The sequence below is a fragment of the Onychostruthus taczanowskii genome, unplaced genomic scaffold (assembly GCF_017590055.1).
Source record: "Onychostruthus taczanowskii isolate IOZ18803 unplaced genomic scaffold, ASM1759005v1 scaffold21, whole genome shotgun sequence".
In the NCBI taxonomy this organism is placed as follows: Eukaryota; Metazoa; Chordata; class Aves; order Passeriformes; family Passeridae; genus Onychostruthus; species Onychostruthus taczanowskii.
Window position 1 is genome coordinate 7,074,032 of NW_024499351.1, and position 21,951 is coordinate 7,095,982.

Below are 21,951 nucleotides of genomic sequence, written 5' to 3' on the forward strand. Positions count from 1 at the left end.
TAGTTGTACATGTGGTAATTTCAAATTGATAGTAAGAAAAGAAATCAAATGAATATCTAGAGAAGAATAATCCTTTCAGAATTGTTACCAAGCTATGTATTTTTCCTGTCTGTATGCTTACAGCCTTGGATGTGGTTTTTGGGAGGAGAACCAGAGGCAGACTCAGATTTAGGTGTTGATATCAGCAGGGGTCACTGTAAGCACAGGACTCGAGCTGGAATTGCCTTGAAGATTTTCTATATGTTTGGGGGATCATTCAAATTAGCTTTACTAAATGTTTTAATATATTCTAAGCTACTTAGCCACATTTACATACTTCATGCTACACAGTTTCTGTTCAGTTTTTAAGGTTGTCTTAGGAATAAAAGTCATAGAAATCACTTTGTGGGGGAGGGGAAGTGGAAAACAAGAAAGCAAACTAGGTTACATTCTTTCCTGCTTCTTCCATGCATTAAATGTGGACTTGTGAAAACGAATAGGTAAAATTCATGCATGTCAATGAGGATAATGTTGCAAGTATTCATCATGTTAGCTATCATTTAAGTTACTAAATAGTTCTTTCTGTTTTGTTCTAAGATGACTTCTTAGTACTGCATCTCTCTGACCTTATCCGAATGGCATTCATGGCTGCCACGGACCACAGCAACCAGCTCCGCATGGCGGGGCTTCAGGCTCTTGAGGACATTATCAAGAAATTTGCATCCGTTCCTGAGCCAGAGTTTCCAGGCCATGTGATACTGGAGCAGTATCAGGCGAATGTGAGACCTCCTTCATAAGTTCAGGAAATTGAGTATTTATGCCAATATACCAGTGTTAGCTTTGAGAACATTTTGTAATTTCAAAAAATACTGTGAGAAGATGTGTGTGAAAATGTGCTACAGAGACTCACTTCCCTCTTCAAATTTTATTTTTGTATCTCATTCTATCTATTGTAATTTAGTAGCTGATAAAATTAAAATTCAGTAGCTTGAAAGCCAAATATTTTAAGTTACACTTAATTTTTGGCAAAAGTGGCTATTAGTTTATAGAGCTAAGAATTGGAAAATATTGTTCATTCACTTCTAGATTTTCTTGGGAATTAGTGAATGTACTTCTGTTTAAATGAAAACTACAAAAGTATATCACTGGGAAGTGGGCAATTAAAAAATTTATTTGGGGATATTATCGTGCTTTTTTTGTTGCATAGCTTAACTCTGTCACCCCTTTTGTTTTCACTCTGTCATCAAGATCTTTCCAAGATCTTTCTAAAGGCAGGCTTTCATCCTTTTCACTTCCTACCTTTTTCTTCTTCCTTTTGTAGAGCTGTAACCATTGCTTCTTTCTCTGTGACTTGGTTCCTTTTGTTTCAGAAAAATATTGCCATATAGCAACTGCCTGAAAGGCATTTTTCAGTCAGTATTTGATGGATTTGTGGGCTTGATGCAAATCCAGCCATAAACATTTAATTTCATACTTCACGTCTTTTGGACATGAAATTGTCATTGGTTTATTGATCCTTAACAGAAGTTGCACCTGTAATACAGTAGTGATTAAAATGATACTCATTAACAGAGGGAAGATAATACCACATATTTCACAAAGATAGTTGAGACTTAAAAAGGCAGTGGGGTAAGCAGGGAAAAAAGTAGTTTAAGATTTTGTTGTTGTTGTTTAAAGACTGCTATTGCAAATGTTTGCTAGACAGCAAGGACAGTTTTGGTATGTAACTACAATGCCAAATTTTGGCAATCTTGTCTTGCTTATTCTGTACTTGTCCTTGAGCCTTAAACAAGGTGAGATAAACAACACTGTGTCCCTATTACTGTAGCTGGATTTTTAACTTTTCTTCTTATCAACAGGTTGGAGCTGCTCTGAGGCCAGCCTTTTCCCAAGATACACCATCTGATATAACTGCAAAGGCCTGTCAGGTACAGTGGAAAACGGTCACATACTATAAGCAGAACTAATTTTCCTTCTTTTTGGAAGAAGGATACAAAAGAGAAATAGCATCAAATGGCTGGAAGATGTTGTAAACTTTAGCTGTGATGTTTTCACAACATCTTTTGAGTTTCTTAGTAATATATTTTGTTCCTCAGATGTGTAGAAGTCCTTTTATGGAGCTACATCAAAAAATGTATCTGGAACTATGTCTTCATATCAATCCTGCAAGAAAAAAGAAAAAAAAAAAAAAGGAAAAAAACCTATTTGCTTAATGAGACCAGTAGAAGTTTATTTATTGTCTTTCAGTCTGATCAGATATTTGCATTACTGACAATTTACCTTTAAACACTAAACTTCTGTTCAGTTTAATGCTCTGTTTTAGAATGTAGAAGATCTGAGCATTCTCATTACAGTCATAGTTACAACTTCTCATTGAAAGTTTGCTAAAATATTTTTTTTTTCTGAATGTGTGCAGGATTGTTTTCTTGTGTGTGATCTTGTGTACTTCCATTTAAATCAACTATCAGCCACATAGCTGTAGTAGTATGTGGCTTTCACAGCCAAAGAAACTACTGTGGTTTAAAGAACCAGTTTTGTTAGCTATGCAAACATTAGTTTTAAAATGGTAACTTTGTGTTTCTGAGTTTTGTTTAGTAAATTTGAGTCATCAGGAGTGTGATTTTCTGTTATTCTTTTACACTCGTAATTTTCAGCAAAACTTGCAAAGATTGCTCAATTATGCCATAACTTGGTATCTACTTGTAGGAAAAATCCTGATTTACAGAATGTTTCTGCACATTTCAATGAAGAGGCATTTGTGTGAAAACATTTAACATTCCTTATAACTTGTCAAAATCTTCTCTATTCAACCAGTTTCAAAGCAAATGTATTCACTTACAGGATCCAGTGGTTGGAAATTAGGTTGGATATTTAACTTGCTCTAGAAGTTACACGGACAAAGAGCTTACCTGAAGGAGCTGGATGTTGTTATAGTTTTATGTCATTAGTGAAACTGATGTTGACTCGCTCAGCAGCAGGATTGAAGCTAGTATTATTCCTACTGTGACAGTTTTGTGAGAAGTTTTCAACAGCTTTGTCCTGTATCTGTTTTGGACACTTCTAGTGTTTGTGTTTAAATTTTTTTTTTTTCTAAGTATGTCTGTCACTCCTGATCATGAGAGAGTTCCTTCCCCAAAGGATGTCATGGAACAGGTTCTTTAAAAGCAAAATAAATAAATTTGAGATAGGTCAAAAATGGCTTGTAAAAAGAGTTTGCAAAGCCCGAACTGCTTGAGTTCTGTGAGTTTTTTTGCTTCTGATCCTCATCCTTGTAGAATAATCTCCAGAATAAGAGCAGCACTTCTGAAAGAATTTGTCCCTTTTCCTCTTTGAAGGACAGAGCTGCACCAGTATTCTTCTATTGCCTGCCTTATGTCTGGCATGAGTATGTTTCAGAGGATGAGTGCCAATGTGTAGCATTAGTCAGGAGCAGCCAATCTGTGTGTTGTTTGTTACTTTAAGTACTTGTTAGGATCCATTTAATTCAAATGAAACATTGAGAGACACCCAACTCTCTGTCCACCATTGCGGACAGATTGTTCTAGGTATAGAACTGTGGATTTCAGATTATAGCTCAATCTTCCAAATAATTTCTAGGTGTTTTCTTGACATAAATAATTTGAAAACTTCCCACTGGTGGGGCGTCTTATATATTGATTTGTGATGTGAGGGTTTTTAAGGTATACTGTTGTTGATTGCTGTCCAATATATTCTTCACAGAGAGTGCAGTGACTCATTACCTGAATGATTTGACCAGACGCTTGGGAACAAAATAAAAAAATCGTTACAATCTATTTATGAAGGATTGAAAAAAATTTTAAAATATTTTCCATGTCTCTTAAGTTCCCTTGTAATAGGCATTGCAAATATAGCTTCTATAACCACTCACCTGAGCAATTCTGTTGTCATGTCTGGGGAGAAAAAAAAGAAAACATGATTTATTTGTCTTAAGCAGGAAAACAGTGGCTAAGTTTTCCTGTTGGTTGTTTTGGGTTTGGTTTTCTTACTAATTTTTTTTTTTTCATTTAGGAGGTTGTTGGATTTTTTTGCTAGTTTAGAGTGATTCTAAACTTTGTTGTCTAGGTATGTAGCGCTTGGATAGGAAGTGGGGTTGTAAGTGACCTGAATGATCTTCGCCGAGTTCACAACCTTCTTGTCTCTTCCTTGGATAAAGTGCAAGCAGGAAAGGGATCTTGTAGCCAGCTTTACCGAGAGAGCGCAACTACTATGGAAAAACTCGCTGTTCTCAAAGCATGGGCTGAGGTAAACCACGACCATTAAATCTGTCAAAGTTTGGAAAGGTTTTACAGTGTCATAGCAGCATCATAGTGCCTGTACATGCCTTTCTCCTCACCTCTTGCAGTTTTACTCCTGGGATGTTTTAAACTCACTATCCTTCTCTGCCATTCTGTTGAGCCATATTTAAATTGATTGTTCTTTGTTGTGTTGCACTTTCCTGTGTAAAAATATGCACTCATTCCTGATCAGATTTTGAATTTTTTTCCCTTCTTACTGCTCTTAAACTTGAAAAAAAACCCCACAAACAAAACAAAAATCCCTAAAAATTAAACAACCTTAAAATATATTCTGGGGAAAAACTGCACTTAGTTGACTAGTGAACCAACTAGTTAGTTAACTCTGACAAGTGTTTATGATTGACACATTTTTAGGAAGAAAGTATGTGGCCAGATTGTTTTAGGAAAGTCCCATTTATGAAGCTAAGCATTATATATATACTGGTAGAAATAAAAGAAAGGATTTAAATAAAATGGAGTTGTGTTGAAAGTCTCTTTTTTCCAGTCATTTTCTGGTGAATTTTATCTGTGTAGAATCTGTTACATTCACACAGATATTACATCCATACATAGGAAAGGCTGCTGCTTTCCTTTCTTTTTAGAATCTCACAGCACATACGTTGACATGTTTTACTTGCAGGTGTATGTCGTTGCCATGAAAATTAAGAAAGAAGCAGAAACCAAACCAAAGTGTGTTTCAAAGAGCACAGAGGAGGATGAGGATGATTTTGGTACCGTGGATGAGTTGCCACCAGACAGTTTGATAACGCTTGTACAACCTGAACTGCCGGCACTGAGCCGTCTCTGGTTGGCTGCGCTGAAAGATTACGCTCTTTTAACTTTACCAGCTGAATTTGCTACCCAGCTTCCACCTGATGGTATGCTCTGAAATTTCTTGTTGTGTTCTGCAAAACAGAAAGAAACTGTAGCTGGACATTCAGAATTATTCTATAAATTATTTGGTATACATGTTTTTTATGCAAGTGATAAATTTCTGTCTGAGAATGTAATAACAATATTTTCTAACTTTGAATATTTTTCCTTCAATTTGCAATGAATATACTCTTTATTCAAATAATTGAGATCATTAAAATTATGTCTTTGTGGAATTAAGAGTACTTCTTTACCTCTAATACTTTGGTATCAAATGCAAAAAGATTTTGGTTGTATGAAAAACAGCCCCTGAGATTAGAGCAGACACTGTTTCACAGTATTTTACTGAATTAAGAGTGAATGCTCTATATGAAAAATGCTGCAAGATCTGATGACTGTGCCTGTCTTTTTTGCTCTCTTCTTACTGCTTTATTGACATCAGTGCACTTTCTTATGAGAGGTACTAATATTGCTGCTACACAAGGAGAGTTGGAATGTACTGCCACTAACAAGTGTTGTACCTGATTATGTTCGTATCAAGCACACCCAGAATAAATGTACTAATAAATTCTGAGTGCATACTTTTTATCTGTTATTTGCAGAGAATTTTAGAATTTACCTTTGCTTTGTTAATTTAACAGGAGGAGCATTTTACACTCCAGAAACAATTGACACAGCTAGACTGCATTACCGAAACTCCTGGGCTCCCATACTACATGCAGTGGCACTTTGGCTAAACAGTACAGGATTCAACGTGTCAGAGTCAACAGAAGAGACTGCTGCAGCAATGCCCAGTTCCCAGAAACGTGCTACATCCATTATGCTAAACCAGACACCTGGAACTCCACCTAGCACTAAATCATTGCCAGAGATAAACAAAGATCGAATGCACTTAATTTTGGGTAAGAGTTACAAGTTTAGAATTCAGTAGCAGCATATTATGGTATGAAACACGATGAAACTGAGAAAAGATACTTTGCTTGAAATCTGTGACGTTTAAAATTCATTACATGTTTGGACAGTAAAGTTTTGAAAACCTCTGTCTCATCCTTCCTCTTATCTTTCTGCCTTCTGTGTTCTTTGTAGCTTTGACAGAATATTTGTCAGTGTGATTATTGTGATTTACGTAATTGAACAAAATGAGTAGGAACTGTTCTACACTGCAGTATAATGCAGGTGATACAAAATGTTATGCTTCAAAGATGCAAAAGCTGTGAGGTTAATTAAAACACACACCCCTGTAAAACACTGCTTAGTAGAGACTGATATTTGGCAAATCACATGGAGTAGCTTTTTCATCAGTTTTTCATCAGTGAGTAGCATTCGCTGTTTCCCTTCGGTGTTACCTAACAGCTTTAAGAGGTGAATGTAATTTCTTATTCTGAGGAATGCCAGAAGTTTGCTGAGATACAGACAATTAAATCTGGAATTAAGTACCATAAAGAGAAGATGAATATTGCATGATTTTTGGAGCTTAACTTCATTTCGTTTGTCCTTACATTTAAAGGAGTTCAAGAAAATGAAACTCAATTTACAACTGAAGAATTCATATGTCTGACTTACAGATCTTTAGAAGAAAGTATGGATTTCTGTTCAGTAATCTTAAATTGCTTATTGTCAGTGTGTATTATTTATCCTGCCAAATTTTGGGAAAGACGTGATGCAGAAGAGGAAACAAATACAATTCTTCTGCATAGACTCTTTTAATTGAAAGGAAGAAGAATTGAGAAAAACAGCTATCTTTCTAAAGTTTTTAAGAACCTGCTATACTTACAAAAATTTTAAAAGAAAACTTGATTTTATGATTATATGAACATACTTTTTAACTACTGCTCTTTTCAGGTGTTAGCATACAGTTTCTGTGTTCACCACGACCTGAAGAGCCCGTAGAGCATGTTACGTCTTGCTTACAAGCACTACATACTTTATTGGATTCCCCTTGTGCCAGGATCCATATTGCAGAAGATCAGGTAATGTATGAGCATGTTGTAACAATCAGCTTTTTCCAGGTCTTGGTCTTTCATCTATGATGATTACAAGAGCTGTAATTTTTTTTTGTGTGTGAGAAAAGTATTTGTTCATCATAAGCAAGTGGCATAACAATTAGAAATTGTTTAGTCCTAATTAATGTGTTTCTATGTATTTTGTTTCACTGCAGCTCCTTGGTGTTGAACTTCTGAGTGTGCTTCACCGGCTCCTCCTGACCTGGGATCCTCCTTCAGTCCAGCTACTGGTTACAGGAGTTGTCCAGCAGATAGTAAGAGCAGCTCAAGATTATTTGCAGGAAAAAAGGAACACACTAAGTAAGATTCTGTAAACACGGCTTGCTTTGCAGAGTAAATAAACAACAGGTTTTCATATTGGGAAAAGAACTCAGTTGCATTAGAGTATGGTTACACTGAGGAGGAAAATGCTGTGTATTCTACAGATAATTTTGATTGTGTTCATAATTACTTGCTGACTTCTTAACACTTGTAAGCTGTATTTTTTCTTCCTCTGATCATTCTCATTTCGTGTCATGATTTTCATTCATTTTTCTGGAGCAAGAGTGGTGAGTGGTGCAAGTCATAGCCAGCACACCCCTTATTAATACCTTAATGTTTCTCTACTGACTGCCTCCTTAGCACTTCAGTTACCATTTTTTGTGAATTTTAATGGTTTAGCCACCAGTACAGGGTATTGTGATGTGTCTCTGGCACAACTGACATCCATGAGGTGAGTGAACTGCTCCTGAAACCAGTATGGAAAGTTGCCTGCCCAGGAGATCTTGCCAGGAAGTGGAGCAGACTTGCACCTGGGTTCTTACTTTACTTATTCAGGGCACTCAGGGTGTGTCAGCTACCAGGATCTTTGGGAACAGGGTGTGCAACAGGAGCAAGGCAGTTGGCATGGGAAGGCATGCTCATGCTGCCCAGAAACGCTGCTCAAGACTGTACAGTACTGCTGGAGTCAGCATAATGGTGGCAGTGACATACAACAACAGTCTGCTGACTGAGGGACAATCATGTCTGCTACATCAGAGGTGTAATGACCAGGTTTGAAATTCAGGTGAAAATGCTGATTTGCCTGTGCTCCAGAGGCTTGTCTGTGCAGCCATGGCTGGAAGTGACATTGGTCCCACCTGTGAAGGAAATGCTTGTGAAGGTGAGCAGACTCTGTGGTGTCAGGAAAGGTAAATGGGGGAATGAAATGTTCTTCAGAGGTCCTGCACGTGCACGAGCTGAAGTCCCATGTTTCTCAGAAGGAGAGGCAGCCATAGACTCTGCTGGAATATGGCCCTGGAGGATGATGCTTGCATGAAGGTGGCGGCTCCAATACTGTGACATCCCGCAACAAAAGGCTCTGTCTCCAGATATACAGTTGGAGCACACTGTAGAGATCTGGCAAGAGACGAGGAGCCAGCTGTCTTACTTTGACAGATCAGAACTGATAACACTGAAAGGAAGTGAAGGTGATACTAGTCAGGAGCCACAGGCTGCCTTATCAAGAAGAGGAGGTGAATGAAGCCATGTTAAACCCAAAGAAGCATTCCAGTCAAGCTGTGGGAGTCTCATGAAAGGCTTTTACCATCCAGTCATGTGCTGGAAGGGTGACACTGCTGGAGACTAACACTTAGAAGTGTATGAAGCACAGACTTCTTCAGTCCAGATGCTGGACAGTCCAGAGAAGGGTGGGGCTCAGTGGATTTGCTCTGCACTTTTACAGAAGAAACAGTTACGAAGGTTAATGGTAGTTCTGGCTATACCAGCTGTGTGATAGTGGAGGTAATAATTTCAAGGGGAAGGGAGGAAGGGAGGGAGGGAGGGAGGAAGGAAGGGAGGAAGGAAGGAAGGAAGGAAGGAAGGAAGGAAGGAAGGAAGGAACAGAAGCTTTGGCCTGACTTGGCAGACTTTGGCTTGTTCAGGGAGCTTGTAGATGAGATCTTGTGGCAAGTTTTCTTGAAGGGCAAAGGAAAGAGAGATGGTTCATCTTTGGTAGCAAAATAAAGCTCATTCACAATGGTCATGGCAGGAGGCTGACTTGGCTGAACAGGAACTTCTGACCGAGCTCAAATGTGACATGGAAGTGCATGGATGTTGGAAATGGGGGTGAGCTGCCAAGGAAGACTACTGAAATCTTCCTGAGTATGGAGGAGTGGAACTGGGAAAGCACAGTTCAGGTGGAGCTGAGAATGATGATGAACATCCAGTGTGACAAGAACAACTTCTATGGATACATTGTCCTCAGAGGAAATTTGGACCTGCTGCTGAATCGATTGGGTGATCTAATGACAAAACACACTAGAGGAAAACTAAGGCATTATGATCTTCTTTGCTTACTCCTCCTGTGTCTGTGTCTAATGAGCATGCCTAGGGAGAGCAGTGGTAGCAAAAGCTGGTGAGCATCCAGTTAGGGACTGCTCACAAAAAAGCTGGCCATACCCTGGTAGCAGATGTGGTGCATCTGAGGGAGCTGGCTGATGACCTGCTAAGTTTGTTGCAGTCATCTTTGTAAAGCTGTGGTGCTTAAGAAAGCTTTCCAATGAATGGCAAAAATGAGATGCTGTGACTAACTTTGAGTAAGGCATGAGGTGGGGTTTGAGTGAACTTGCCAGTAAGCCTGCTATGCTTGTTGAAAGGTTTTTGAGTAAATTTCTTTTGAAACCACTTCTTAGTACATCAGGTAGAAGAATGTGATTTGAAATAGCACAGATTTACTGAGGGCAATTAATGTCTCATCACCCTCTGTGATGAAATAACTGGCTTTGAAGGTGGAGTGGTGAATATTGTTTACTTAGACTTCTGCAAGGCTTTTGACCCAGTACTCTACAATATCATTGTCAAGTTGGAGTGATGTGGACTGAAAAGTAGGAGGATAATTTGTTGGGCTGCTGTGCTTGAATGGAGCTTAGTGACTCAAGTGTGACTGGCAGCTGGTTGCAACTGGTGTTCTTTAGAGATCAGTATTGGGTCTGCTACTGTTAAGCCCATAGGACAGATAGAAGAGAATGTACCCTCAGCAAATTTGTGGATGATAACAAACTGGGCAGGTGGTGGGTGTGCAGGAGGGTGGTGCTGCCTATAAGGGGAATTTTGAATTGCAGGTCTGAGAACCTGCTGAAGTTCAGCAAAGGCAAATGCAAAATCCTGCATTTGGGATGGAATGTGCATTGGTATAGGCTGGTGGGCTGACAGACTGGATAGCAGATTTGCCAGAGAAGGAGTTGGTGTGTGGGAATCTCTGGTGTGAAACCTGTGCAATGCTGACACCTCTGTTATTGGGCTGTGTTAGAAAAGCATGACCAGTGGATTAAGGATACGGTTATGAAGATGCATCTGGAGCAGTGTCCAGTTTTCTTTGCCCTTCCTCCTCATTCTGAGTAAGACAGACTTTGACAAACATGAAGGAAGTTCAATGGAAGTCCACTAAGCTGCTTAGGGAGGTGAAGTGTGTGACCCATGAGGAGAGGCTGAGGGAGCTGAACTTACTTAGTCTGCAGAAGAGAGGGTTAATATGGGATAGAGCAGCAAACCCCCTTCTTAGAGGAGATTTAAAGACAAGGCCAATCCAGAGTCTTCTGAAGGGCGTGTGGTGGAAGGACAAGAGGCAAGGACACAAACTGCAGCAGTGAAATCCAGATGGGATACCAGGAAAAAATTGGTCACTGTGGGAGCGGTGTAGCAGAAGAGCAGATGATCAGGGATGTAGTATCTCTATGCTTGGAGATACTCAAAACTTGACCACCAGTCTGAAAGCTACTTTATGAGGTACTTTTAGTGACATCTTCCTTTTAAGAGAGAGTCATCCTGTTCAATCATTCCTTTACCATTTAAAAAATATCTCGTATTAGATATACTGTTTCCATCTTTGCTAGTTAAATTACTTTCCAAGAGGCAACATGGCAAATAGTTCATTGGTACCTGGTTAAGTTGGGTAGGTGTGCCAGATTTTCTGTTACCTGAAAGAAGTGAAGTAAACCCCAGAGAATACTCTCTTATTAAGGAAAATTACTATCTTAATGTGGCACAATGTGCTGTTGATAAAAAAACCCCCAACTGATAGCTTTTTCCCGTTTTCCATGTAAAAACAGGGAGAAAATTTTGCTGGAACTTGAGGAACCAGCACAACTGAAAATGCAGGCTCTGTTCCTTCATATGAATTAATGGAATTGTTTACTGTCAGCCCAGTAAGCTGCTTTTTTCAGATTGATGAATGTGATAACAGTAGCAATCATTTAAATTCATAGGAGCTCTATAGGGGTAGTTCAGGCCAGCTTTGCCTTACTGAATCTCTGTTGCTGTTTAATGGGAGAAGGAAAGACTGCAGCTGGCCAAGCTGCCATCAAAAGAGAGACTTTTTGAACTGAATACACTCAGATAGACATAGAATCCTACAGTGCTTTTCTGTTCTCTTGTTTCATAATCAGTTTAGGCTAGAATAAAATTTTGTCGGGGTGGAACATTTAATTAATAGCTATTAAATTAAAAAAAAATTGTGCTGGCTGTTTATTTGTCGTTGGTTGTTGTTAATTTTACAATCGTTTTTAAGAGAAGCAAGACAATTAGCTGTAGTTTTATTTTGCGCAATACTACATTTGTTTTCTAGTTCCAGAATTATTTTTATTAAATATTGTTGCAATCACAGTACTTCTAAGGTATTCTAAACCCCTTTAAGTCATTCTAACTAAAACATTTAGTCTGACATGAGCCATGTTTGTCCTATCTTACTGTACAGCAACTTTTCCTTCTTGATTTTTAACTCTTGATTTTAACTTGTGAAGAGTGTGTCATGTAATCTTAAGTGTCTCCTCAGAGATTTCTTTCCTTTTTCAGATGAAGATGATAATGAAGAAAAAGAAAATCCTCTTGCTTTAGGAGAGGGAGGCGAGAGTGGTGGTCTTGTGCCTGGCAAATCTCTAGTCTTTGCAGCCATGGAATTGCTCATGTTCATCCTAGTACGACACATGCCCCATCTGAGTTCAAAAGTGTCAGATTCTCCAAGTCATATTGCTGCCAAATCCCACCTCTCTGAGGAAAGTGCTCGTCTTGTGGCTGCCACCGTTAATATTCTGTCTGACCTGCCTTCTCTGTGTTCTCCAGCAGGTAAGGCATTGTAACAGAATGAGTGAGTGGTAGCACAGTGAGGATATCATGCTAAAAACAAACTGTAAAGATATTCCTATGAATGCTTTAAGGGCCATCTATTAATAATATTTAGGTAATTAACTAAATAAAAATTCAGGTTTTTCCAGTGAGCAACATAAAGGAAATTTGATTTTAAGTTTGCACCTGTGCGCTGCACATTTGCTGAGGAAATTAGCTCTGTACCAATCTGATTTCATTGTTGGTTTTTTTCCCCTTTTTCATGCTTTTGAAACCTTTCGGTCAATTTTTAATCATATTGTTAAAAAACACAGACATTTTGGAGATAATTAAATTCCTGAAAAGTTCATGAAAAGCAGCAGCTGTATGAAAAGACAATCTTACTGAGGGAAAAACAGCACAATTCATCTCTGGTACCTTGGCCTTGCAGCCGTTGGCTGTCAGTCGTTCCCAATGTGATTATAAACTAAATAGAGCTTTCTTCTGCCCAGGAAGACTGTCACAAAGGATGTGTGTAAGCTGGGATAATTGCACTGAGTGAAGTTCATGGGTAAAGGACACAATTACATGGGAAGCTGTGCTCTTTGACTTCTGGGTTTTGGAGAGCAAATTACTTGACTGTTGTCTCAAGAATCTTTGGGAATTTTCACCCACTCTTATAGATAAGATATTTTAAAGTTGGTCCCCTAATGAGGTGCGCTGCAAATGACATATTTGGACAAAGTTATGCTCAAAAGACAATATGGCTTGTCTTCAAACAGAAATTTGTGAATTTGTGCCTTGCACTTTTTTAAGGAACAACAGATTTTGAGTTGGAGTCATGTCCTGTTTTTATTTGATTCCCGATTTTTGGGGGTTTTTTTGAGAGAGTGATGGGCAAAATGATGGAAAGAGGGAGTGATGGAAAGAGGGTGGGCAAAAAGAGTATTTTGTGTTGTCTGGAGTGAGGGTGTTACTCCCACCATTTGGCAAGTGGCCACTGCAGGCAGCTCAGAAACGACTGCTAGTTTAAAGAGCAGTCCCTTCCTGTTGTAATTGTTTTACTTCATGTGTTTATCCTCACAGCATTCCCAGAAGTGGGAAAATGGCAGGATTTGTGTTTCCACAGATGTGGGAAAATGAAGCATAGAAGAGATACGGGAAGAGGCTTGACTGTCTGAAGTGATCTGTAGATTGATTTTGCATGCCTAAACCCAACAGCACTCTTCTCCTAGTCCTGTAGCAGCTTAAAGTCTGTCAGCACGTGTTATTGAAACTGCTACAGCCTTTGTCCACGATTTGAGACTCCCAAACAGCTTCCTTTCTTTGCTTCTAGTAAGGTGGGGCACACCACCTTACTTGGAAAGTGCAGTAGCTTAGTTTGGATTCTTGTTTCCAGACCTCTTATTTTTGCTCTTTATAAGACCCTAGTGATATGTAGATCCTTTTCTGAGGTGCTTACAAGGTATGTCATCCAGATTGCTATCACATGCCATGTGGGACAAAGCTTCAGTAGCTAAATCATCATTCCTGAACAGACAGCAGCATTTCAATTGTTGGCTTGTGTGACTTCTGTTATGATACACTTCAGTAGCAGTGATGAATGAATTTGGTGATAAAATGTTGAAGGACCCATATCACTTGTTACCTGAATTGCAGATTATCTCATCTCCTTTGTCTTAACCATATGCATCCATATTGGGAAAGACAAAGAGGTTATCTACTACACTTCAAAAATTCTGTTTTATCTTTTTTTTCCATTTTTTTTTTTTTAGGGTGTATGACAATCTTACCCACGATCTTATTTCTGATAACAAGGGTATTGAAGGAAACAGCAGTAAAGTCAGCAGAAAATCAGGTCCCACCTCCAGTCACTGCAGCTCTTCAAGGGATAAAAACGATTGTTACTCTTACAACAATCAAGACTGATGAGACTCAGAAGCAATGGACAGGTCTTATCCGCAGCACTCTGGCATCTATCTTGGAAGACTCTCAGCCTGGTAAGTGGTTCCCTAGTGCAGGAGTTAAAATTCAAGAAAAATTAGTTTTCCTTAATGAATATGCAAGTATGGTATCTGCCTGTAACTTCATGTAAGACCTGAATGAAGAAAACTCCTCAGTTGCTTAACAAATTTTATTGAAGAAAAGCACAACGTTGGCTTTAACAAAGTAGTTACATCTCAGGAGCTCTTACCTCAGATTTGTCTTTGGTCTGTCTTCTTTGACAGTGTTGATCATAACCTCCAGTTGGAAGTTTTCCCTTTTGCAATGCATCTGGCATCAGCCTCTCAGGTTTTATGCTGGCACAAGTAATTTAGTCTTAATGACAGTCAGTGTTAAAGTGAATGAGTGGGAAGACAGCCACAGATAATTGTGGAAAGGTTCATACTGGAGTAGGATACTCACAACACTGTTAAAAGCTTTCTTTGGTGAGAAAGAAATCCTGGCCAAAAAATCCCAGTTACTCACCAGCACAATGGTTACTGTCTCTTTAGAGAACTGCAGACCACTTATGGTTCACATAGATGCTTTGCCTTGCCCTTCAAAAAGTGAAAAAATGTACAGTCTTAGCTGCGTAGTTAGCAAAAGAGAGACACAAAGATTTGCCATTTGCATAGTGGTAGTCAGAGAAAAACATCCCATTGCATTGCCAAGGAGCCATTTGTAGAGAGTGAAGAGAGGCTTGAATGGAGTTACTCATGTGAGAGATGGGGAATGAGGAGGTAATTGCAAATGATTCTGAAATGTCCAAAGGGAGAGGATCACTATAGGTTCATTTTAACCAAGCCAAACTTCTAATTTGATTTGTCACATCAGCTCTTGTTTTCCAGCCTTTAGTTACTGTTGAGATTTCACAGGCCCTCTTTCCAGAGACATCACTGGCTGGAGACCTTTTTGCAGGGATCAGAAATTTTTCTTGGTTCCTTGCAAGAGTGTATATTTTCCTTTCTAATCTTCTGTGAAGTGTGATAGATCACACATGCAAAAATCTAAGCAAGGCCCACTGCATTCAATTTCAAACCTCATCATTCAATAAAATTTAAAGAATGTAAATTAAAATAATTTAAATGATGTAAGAAAAATTGTCAGTTAAAATTCTGGGAATAGTTTTTTTAAGTGAGATTTCACATTACGGCTAAGCCAGTTGAGTGACTGGCTGACATCTGTAAAGGGCAGTCGTGCTGTTTTTCTTTTTTGCTGACTTTATATATGCTGTTTCTTTGTGCCTCTCAGGGGAGAGCAGAACCAATGTGGCTAACCAGACCAGCAGAACAGTGCTTTTTATATATATTATAATAGTTTATATATACATATTTCTGTTCCTGTTGTGAATTCATGAATGAGATCTGTGAAGACAGAGCTTATGCATAGAAAAAAAGAATTGTGACAATGGCAAATACAGGCTACTTGAAAAGCAGGAAAGGTTAAAGTAGGATTATTCCTGTTGGTGACAGTTGGCTGCCAGATCAACTATTCTGTTCTGTGAAACCTCATGTTAATTAAAAGTTGTTGCCATGCTGGATATCTGTTTCTTACTCTGCTGTATCAGCTGAAGATAATAATTTTAAACAGTGAAATAGACCTTCAATGGGGAGAGGATCTAAAAATATATTTTTTCTTTTTGTTTACACACTGAAAACAAAAAGCATGACTTGGTCCGAGAATGTGTGGGTGGTGATGTTTTCCTTGATACTTAAGTTTCAGAAAGATTGACTTACTTTATTAAAACAACTGTTAGACTAGAGTTGCTCAGATTTTTGTCAGTCACAGTCAACAATACTGTAAAAATGCATGTGCAGTTGCAAATAATTTCAAGTACATGTATTTCCTATTTGTGAGTTTTATCTGTGTTCACTGGAATTTAATAAATAAATGCTAAAGCCTCTTTGGAATAAGCTAACAGCATGTTTGCTTTTGTTTTTCAGAAGCCTCTAAACCTATTCTTGATGAAGTAAGCATACTTACAGCTATTACTCTCTTCCTCTTGTCAGCAAGCACTGAAATAATTGGAGTGCAGTCTTTACAAAATGGATGTATGAACAGATTTAGAAGTGCATTGAATTCTTCTGATCCTTGGGTAAGATCATGTTATAGGAATGTGAATGATATGCAGCCAGCAGAAACTAATTGTGATATATTTAACACATGTCCTGAATGTCTTGTGATGCCTTTACTTCAGGGACAGGTACTGCTGTCAGGATAACTAGAATTTTCAACAATGCATTATTGAAAATCATAAGCAAAATAACAAAACTTGGTGCTTCTAGATAAAGTGTTCATGGCCTTGTGCCAGGTTCTTGACTTCAGCTTTTTTTAAAAGGCAAAACCAGTCTCTGGTATATGAGCTTTTATCAGATTAAAAGATGGGTTGCCATAGAGGGGTGACATTTTTACATTAGTGTTGATCTTTTATAATACAAACTAAACCATTTTTTCCACAGATAAAATTACAGCCCACATTTATGATCAATTTTATATTTGTTTGTGCAAAACCTTTGCTTATTTTGCGTGTTCATACAAAACTCAGTTTGTGAGCAAAAATATAATTTTGTGGGAACCATCAGAACATCTGTATATCATGATTCATTTGTTTCATAATTGCACTTCTGCCCTTTGGCTTGCCTTTGTGAAATGCCTTCTGAATTATTTTGTCATTGAAGAGGAAAGTTAAAGAAGTTGTAGACTGACTTGGTTCAAGCAGGCTAATGCACTGTATGGGTAGTTGAGCTTAAGTTTTCCAGTCATGTATGTATCAGTTTGAGTGGGTATACAAATCTGCAGGTGGGAGTTAAGGAGAAAAATCTGTGATGCTTCCAGAAGCAAACACTGCAGGGATTCCTGAGAAGAAAAACACGCATAGGGTCACAGTGAGGCATATAAAATCCTGTTTAGACTGATAATTCTCCATAGCAGGGCAGGTGTTTTCCAGCATGAACATAAAATTCAGTTGATTTTGACGTCTGACTCTGGATGGAAAGCTACTTAGAATTTTATTGTGTGAATGGAAATGTCAGTTGTATTAAGTGAAACTTTTATGTCGCACTCTCTCTGAGCTCTGTATAAACACATGAACAGTGAGAGAGAAGTACATGGTCGCCCACTACCCTGCTGGAAAGCTGCCCGTCAGCTGGAACTTACCACTATTTTTGTAACACACACAGCAAGTTTGGAGAGCAGCCAGATGGTGTCCACTCTCTTCTCACCAATGTGCAGAGCAGATACTCTGTAATACTTGTGTGTTCGTTCTGGCTTTTTAAAAGTAAAATAGTCCTTGTTGCAGTCAGTAACGAGACACCTATTTGTAATAAAAGCATGATCATGATTGTACAAAGTGCATTGAACTGATTAAGGAGAAGACTCTTCCAAAGAAACTACTGATGCCTTAAAAGAAATACAGGAATATTTTTGAAACTATTACCACATGAAAAGGTCAAATATCATGTATAGTAATAACCAGAAGTCTGGTGAGCTCAATTCCCTTTTGTTCCAACAAGATAACTCAGTTGAGAGATCCAAGTGTTTCAACGCTGTTGGGCAAGTTCTACATGAGAGTGTGACTCTTAGGCTTTGAAGAAGCTCTGATTTTACCTTTCAGGAGTTTTTGTAGACTTCTGTGAATGCACAATGGTCCAAAGTTTTATATTACACAGATCAAAGGAAAAACATTTGGATGAAATTCTGCTGTCAGATGCAGTCATAAAACTCCTTTGAAATATGGCTGCATTTGAGAAAATACTTTTACTCCTTATTTCAAAGGTTAATCATCTTTAACAGCTAATAAGGAATGAAGTTTAAAGAAAGACAGAAAAGGAAGAGAATTATTTGTAACAGTATGGAGAGATAGACATAAAATTTGTTGAAAAGGTCAGAGATGATAGTGAGTAAGGCATTAAGGAAAAACGTTCTTCTGTGGAGCTCTGTTACAAAGCATACAAATGATATGAGAAGTGTTATTATTTCAGACCTTAAATATTGAATTGTATAGAAAACCTGCAGCTGTATTCTATTGAATTAACAGTAATACGAGCTGCATAACTCATATTTTCTTATGAGTAGTTTTTATAATCTATGATTTTTATTCAATATTTTTATTTCTATATCTGTGTTTTCACTAATCCCTGGATCTCCTCACAGATCATTTTGTTCAGTAGTATTTCCTCTAGAACATTTCTGTTCAGCATGTGCTCAGTAACTCATCCTGTTTGGACTTGAGTGCATTTAGAAAACGTGTGCAATGTTTTATCCTCATATTTGTTGTGAGGCTTCATCTTTTCAAAAATGCTGGGTTATTTGTGGTGGATTTTGGAGGAAGATCTTTGTATGCCCCAAAAAATGTATTCATAAATTCATCTGAACAAGATCATCAGTGGGTTATTTTCCCAAACCATGGCTTCAATAATCTCTGCTTTCCACAGAGAGGACAGAGGACAAAAAATAAAATAGAAGGATGACAAGGAGAGCATTCTGTGATCAGCTCATATAGTCCTAGGCTACTACCATCACAAAATGGAGAGTGAGAAACAAGGATGGAAAGGCCTGACACTTTTGGCTACAGCCTTGGCTTGTATTAGAACAATAAGATCACTTTGTTCTGAGTCATTTTTATGGGAGTGTTACCCTTCTGGAATTGGAATTGCATATCACGATTTTGAAGATAAAACTACTATTAGAGCTGATAGTTCTGAGACCTAAACATGCAGTTCACTGTGAACTAGTGTGACTGACATTAACTATGTCTTTATTTTCTCAGGGTTTATATTGTTACTACTACTTAGTACCTGCATGTTCTTTCTAATTGTCCTTCCTTTTATTGAACACTGAGCTAATACTGATTTATTAGCAGCCTGTGTTGCTCCTTTCCTCTTAGTATGTTTCCTTCCCATTTAGTAGTCTTTTTTTTTTTAATTTAATCAGAGATAACAGAGTTTATTAGGTTCCCTGAGTTAACAAATAACTTTGAAGACAATGTATTTATCTTAATTTGATTAGGTTCAAGCCAAGTGTTACCAGCTTCTGCTTTCTGTGTTCCAACACACCAATCGTGCCCTGTCAACTCCATATATTCATTCATTGGCCCCTATCATGGTTGAGAAGTTGAAAGCTGTGGAAAGGAGCCGGCCAAACAACAATCTGGAGCTTTTAGCAGTCCAGGAAGGAATTAAAGTCCTTGAAACATTGGTTGCCCTTGGTGAGGAGCAGAATAGTAAGTATTTAGGTTTTCTAGAGAAATGAGTAATGCTAAAATAGAATATTGAACATTAGAAATGTTGCAATTAGGAACTTGATGGCATAGTCACAAATGGACTGTGTGTGCTGCATGCTTTTGTAATTCCAGTGCTAGAACCTTTGTATGCATGAACTTGCACAGCATAATATGCTGTAACTTTTGCATTTCTGGTGATTGCAGGAAAAAAATTTAAACATGAACTGCAGTAATGAGTGATATTTTACTCTGTTTGGAAACTTGTATTTCATGCGGTTTCAATTTACTTTTCCTCATTGTTAACTTTAATTATTTTAGTAGACTCTTATCAGATTGCTTCTACCACAGCAAGTTAAAGAGCCCAAGAAATTGAACTATACTGGTCAGAGTATATTGATTGTAGATGAAGCAAGATTCACTAAATAGAATACATTCTTTATAGTTTATCTTTGACTTAGTTATTCTTCAACTGAAACAATGTGCATTCTGAAGACTTACTGTCTTTGACATTTGACTTCAAATGCTGAAGAAGTTCCTTGTAAAAATACTACTATTGGTTTTGTGTAGGGGTTTTTTGAGGTTTTTTTTTTTTTTTGGTTGGTTTTTGTGGGTTTTTTTCCCCCAATGCACTCCTTGTTGGATTTTCTCCTTTTTGATATAATTTAAAATTTCTTGAGCCTCATTCTGCTTCTGGAACATATGAAATGAAAATGAGAGAGTAACTGAAACAAATGAGGAAAGAGATCATCTGATTTGCTGTCTGGAGACATTCACTCCATGAGTATGAGTTAGTCACAACCTATAACGAAAAATAATTAATACTTTGGTAATCTAAAACAATTTAGATAAATGAGTTACCATTAATTTTTAAGTTCTTTGAGCTTAAAATGTACAATTACCAGGTTACACATTTCAAAGGTGTACTTAAATTCTTTCTAGGTACAAAAATTTGCCTTGTTGCTTAAGTTTAGCTGCGTTTTTTGTTCTCAAGGTCAACCCTCTTGATCCTTTTGCCATTTTGGGCTGTGGCCTTACTAGGTCATGCTAGCTGAAGTATAGCTGCCCTGCTAGTTTTTGAATTAGGATCTCCCAGACCAGTACCACATAAATAACAGCAGAGAACTGTCCCTGACTTTTTTGTGAACACTTGCATTCTGGTATCTGTTCACTTATGCTCTCTGGGGAGATGGATACTCAAATTCAATTGAATAACATTTCTGTCTGCCTGAAAAGTGTTTTGGAATCCTTTAATATGATAGGCACTCTACATCTTAAAATCTTTCATCAATGATCTGCAATTGGATGGTGCAAAAGCATCTCAAAATAAGCATCAGGATCAACATAACTGTAATGAACAGTAATAAAAATCTTAAATCCAGTCCTGGTAAGAGAGATTGGACTGATCAAAGCACAAGAAGCCATCTACATTTCAGTTGTTTTAATTTGATAATTTTTTGATTGCAGTTTCTAATGTCCGTTCTGAAAACAATATTACCCTTCCTTACCTGGTTAGTAGCTGGTAATTTTGTTTCCTTCTCTGATATGGTAATTACATTTTTTTTTCCTTTCATTTTTAGGAGTACAGTTGCTTGCCCTTCTCGTTCCCACTCTGATCTCGTATTTACTGAATGAAAATGCCTTTGCTTCTGCATCTACAGCATCTAAGGATCTTCACGAGTTTGCACTTCAGAATCTAATGCACATTGGTCCACTTTACCCACATGCTTTCAAGACAGTAATGGGAGCTGCTCCTGAATTGAAAACACGTCTAGAAACTGCAGTCCGAGCAAGTCAGGCCAGCAAAGCAAAAGCAGCTGCTAGGCAACCACCACCCACAGTACATTCCACCCCGACAATTAAACTGAAAACTAGCTTTTTTTGAATTACTTTTATTATTTTTGGATCATTAAGTAGTCAGAAGCATTACATTATCCCTGCATACATGTCTAATTTTGTGTAATTTGTATGTGAAAGGCTGTCTGATGGAGCTTTGTGTAATTACTTGAAATCCATGCATTACAAGGGAAGTGGTGTTACTTGTATTTGTATAGATTTTTAGGAAATTGTGATCATATTTATGAATTTCTGTTATAAATTATCCACCAAAAATTATTCTGTATCTAAATAGTTTTATTTATTTTTAAAAGCTATCTCAAACCCTCCAGTGGTTTTTGAAATCTGGTGATTGTTATCCCACCATTGTGCCAACACACTAACACAGTGGGGATGGAGAGAAGAAAAACAGTTAGGAAGTACTTACCCTGTACCATGGGGAATTTCTAGTGTACAAGTGTGAATTTTTTCCTTTTATTAAAAAAACAATAGGGAAAGGGACTTTGTAGATTGCTTCAGCTTGCATGAAATAATCCCCAAAACCCCACAACAAAATAATTGAAAATTTTCAGCCTTTCTTAAGGTGAATGATCAAGCATGCTGTCTTAATGAGTTGTCCTTATTTATGTGGTGTATATCTCTTTCAAATCCGTTTCCATGCTTGAAAATGAATAAAGGATGCAAAGAATCTAATCCCCTATCTCTT

General features: G+C 37.8%; 1 protein-coding gene across 1 annotated transcript in view; it reads left to right on the forward strand.

Annotated features, from left to right (window-relative positions):
• HEATR5B (HEAT repeat containing 5B) overlaps positions 1–21,938 on the forward strand; it is a 56,000-nt gene extending 34,062 nt beyond the window's left edge. The window contains exons 25-36 of the mRNA XM_041404222.1: positions 577–758; positions 1,839–1,907; positions 4,063–4,242; positions 4,915–5,152; positions 5,789–6,049; positions 6,990–7,117; positions 7,306–7,450; positions 11,960–12,229; positions 13,984–14,208; positions 16,135–16,286; positions 19,199–19,412; positions 20,990–21,938. Of these exons, the coding sequence (XP_041260156.1) occupies positions 577–758; positions 1,839–1,907; positions 4,063–4,242; positions 4,915–5,152; positions 5,789–6,049; positions 6,990–7,117; positions 7,306–7,450; positions 11,960–12,229; positions 13,984–14,208; positions 16,135–16,286; positions 19,199–19,412; positions 20,990–21,294 (2,369 nt within the window). The 3' untranslated portion in view covers positions 21,295–21,938. The remainder of the gene's footprint in view (positions 1–576; positions 759–1,838; positions 1,908–4,062; positions 4,243–4,914; positions 5,153–5,788; positions 6,050–6,989; positions 7,118–7,305; positions 7,451–11,959; positions 12,230–13,983; positions 14,209–16,134; positions 16,287–19,198; positions 19,413–20,989) is intronic.
• The last annotated feature ends 13 nt before the right edge of the window (positions 21,939–21,951 follow it).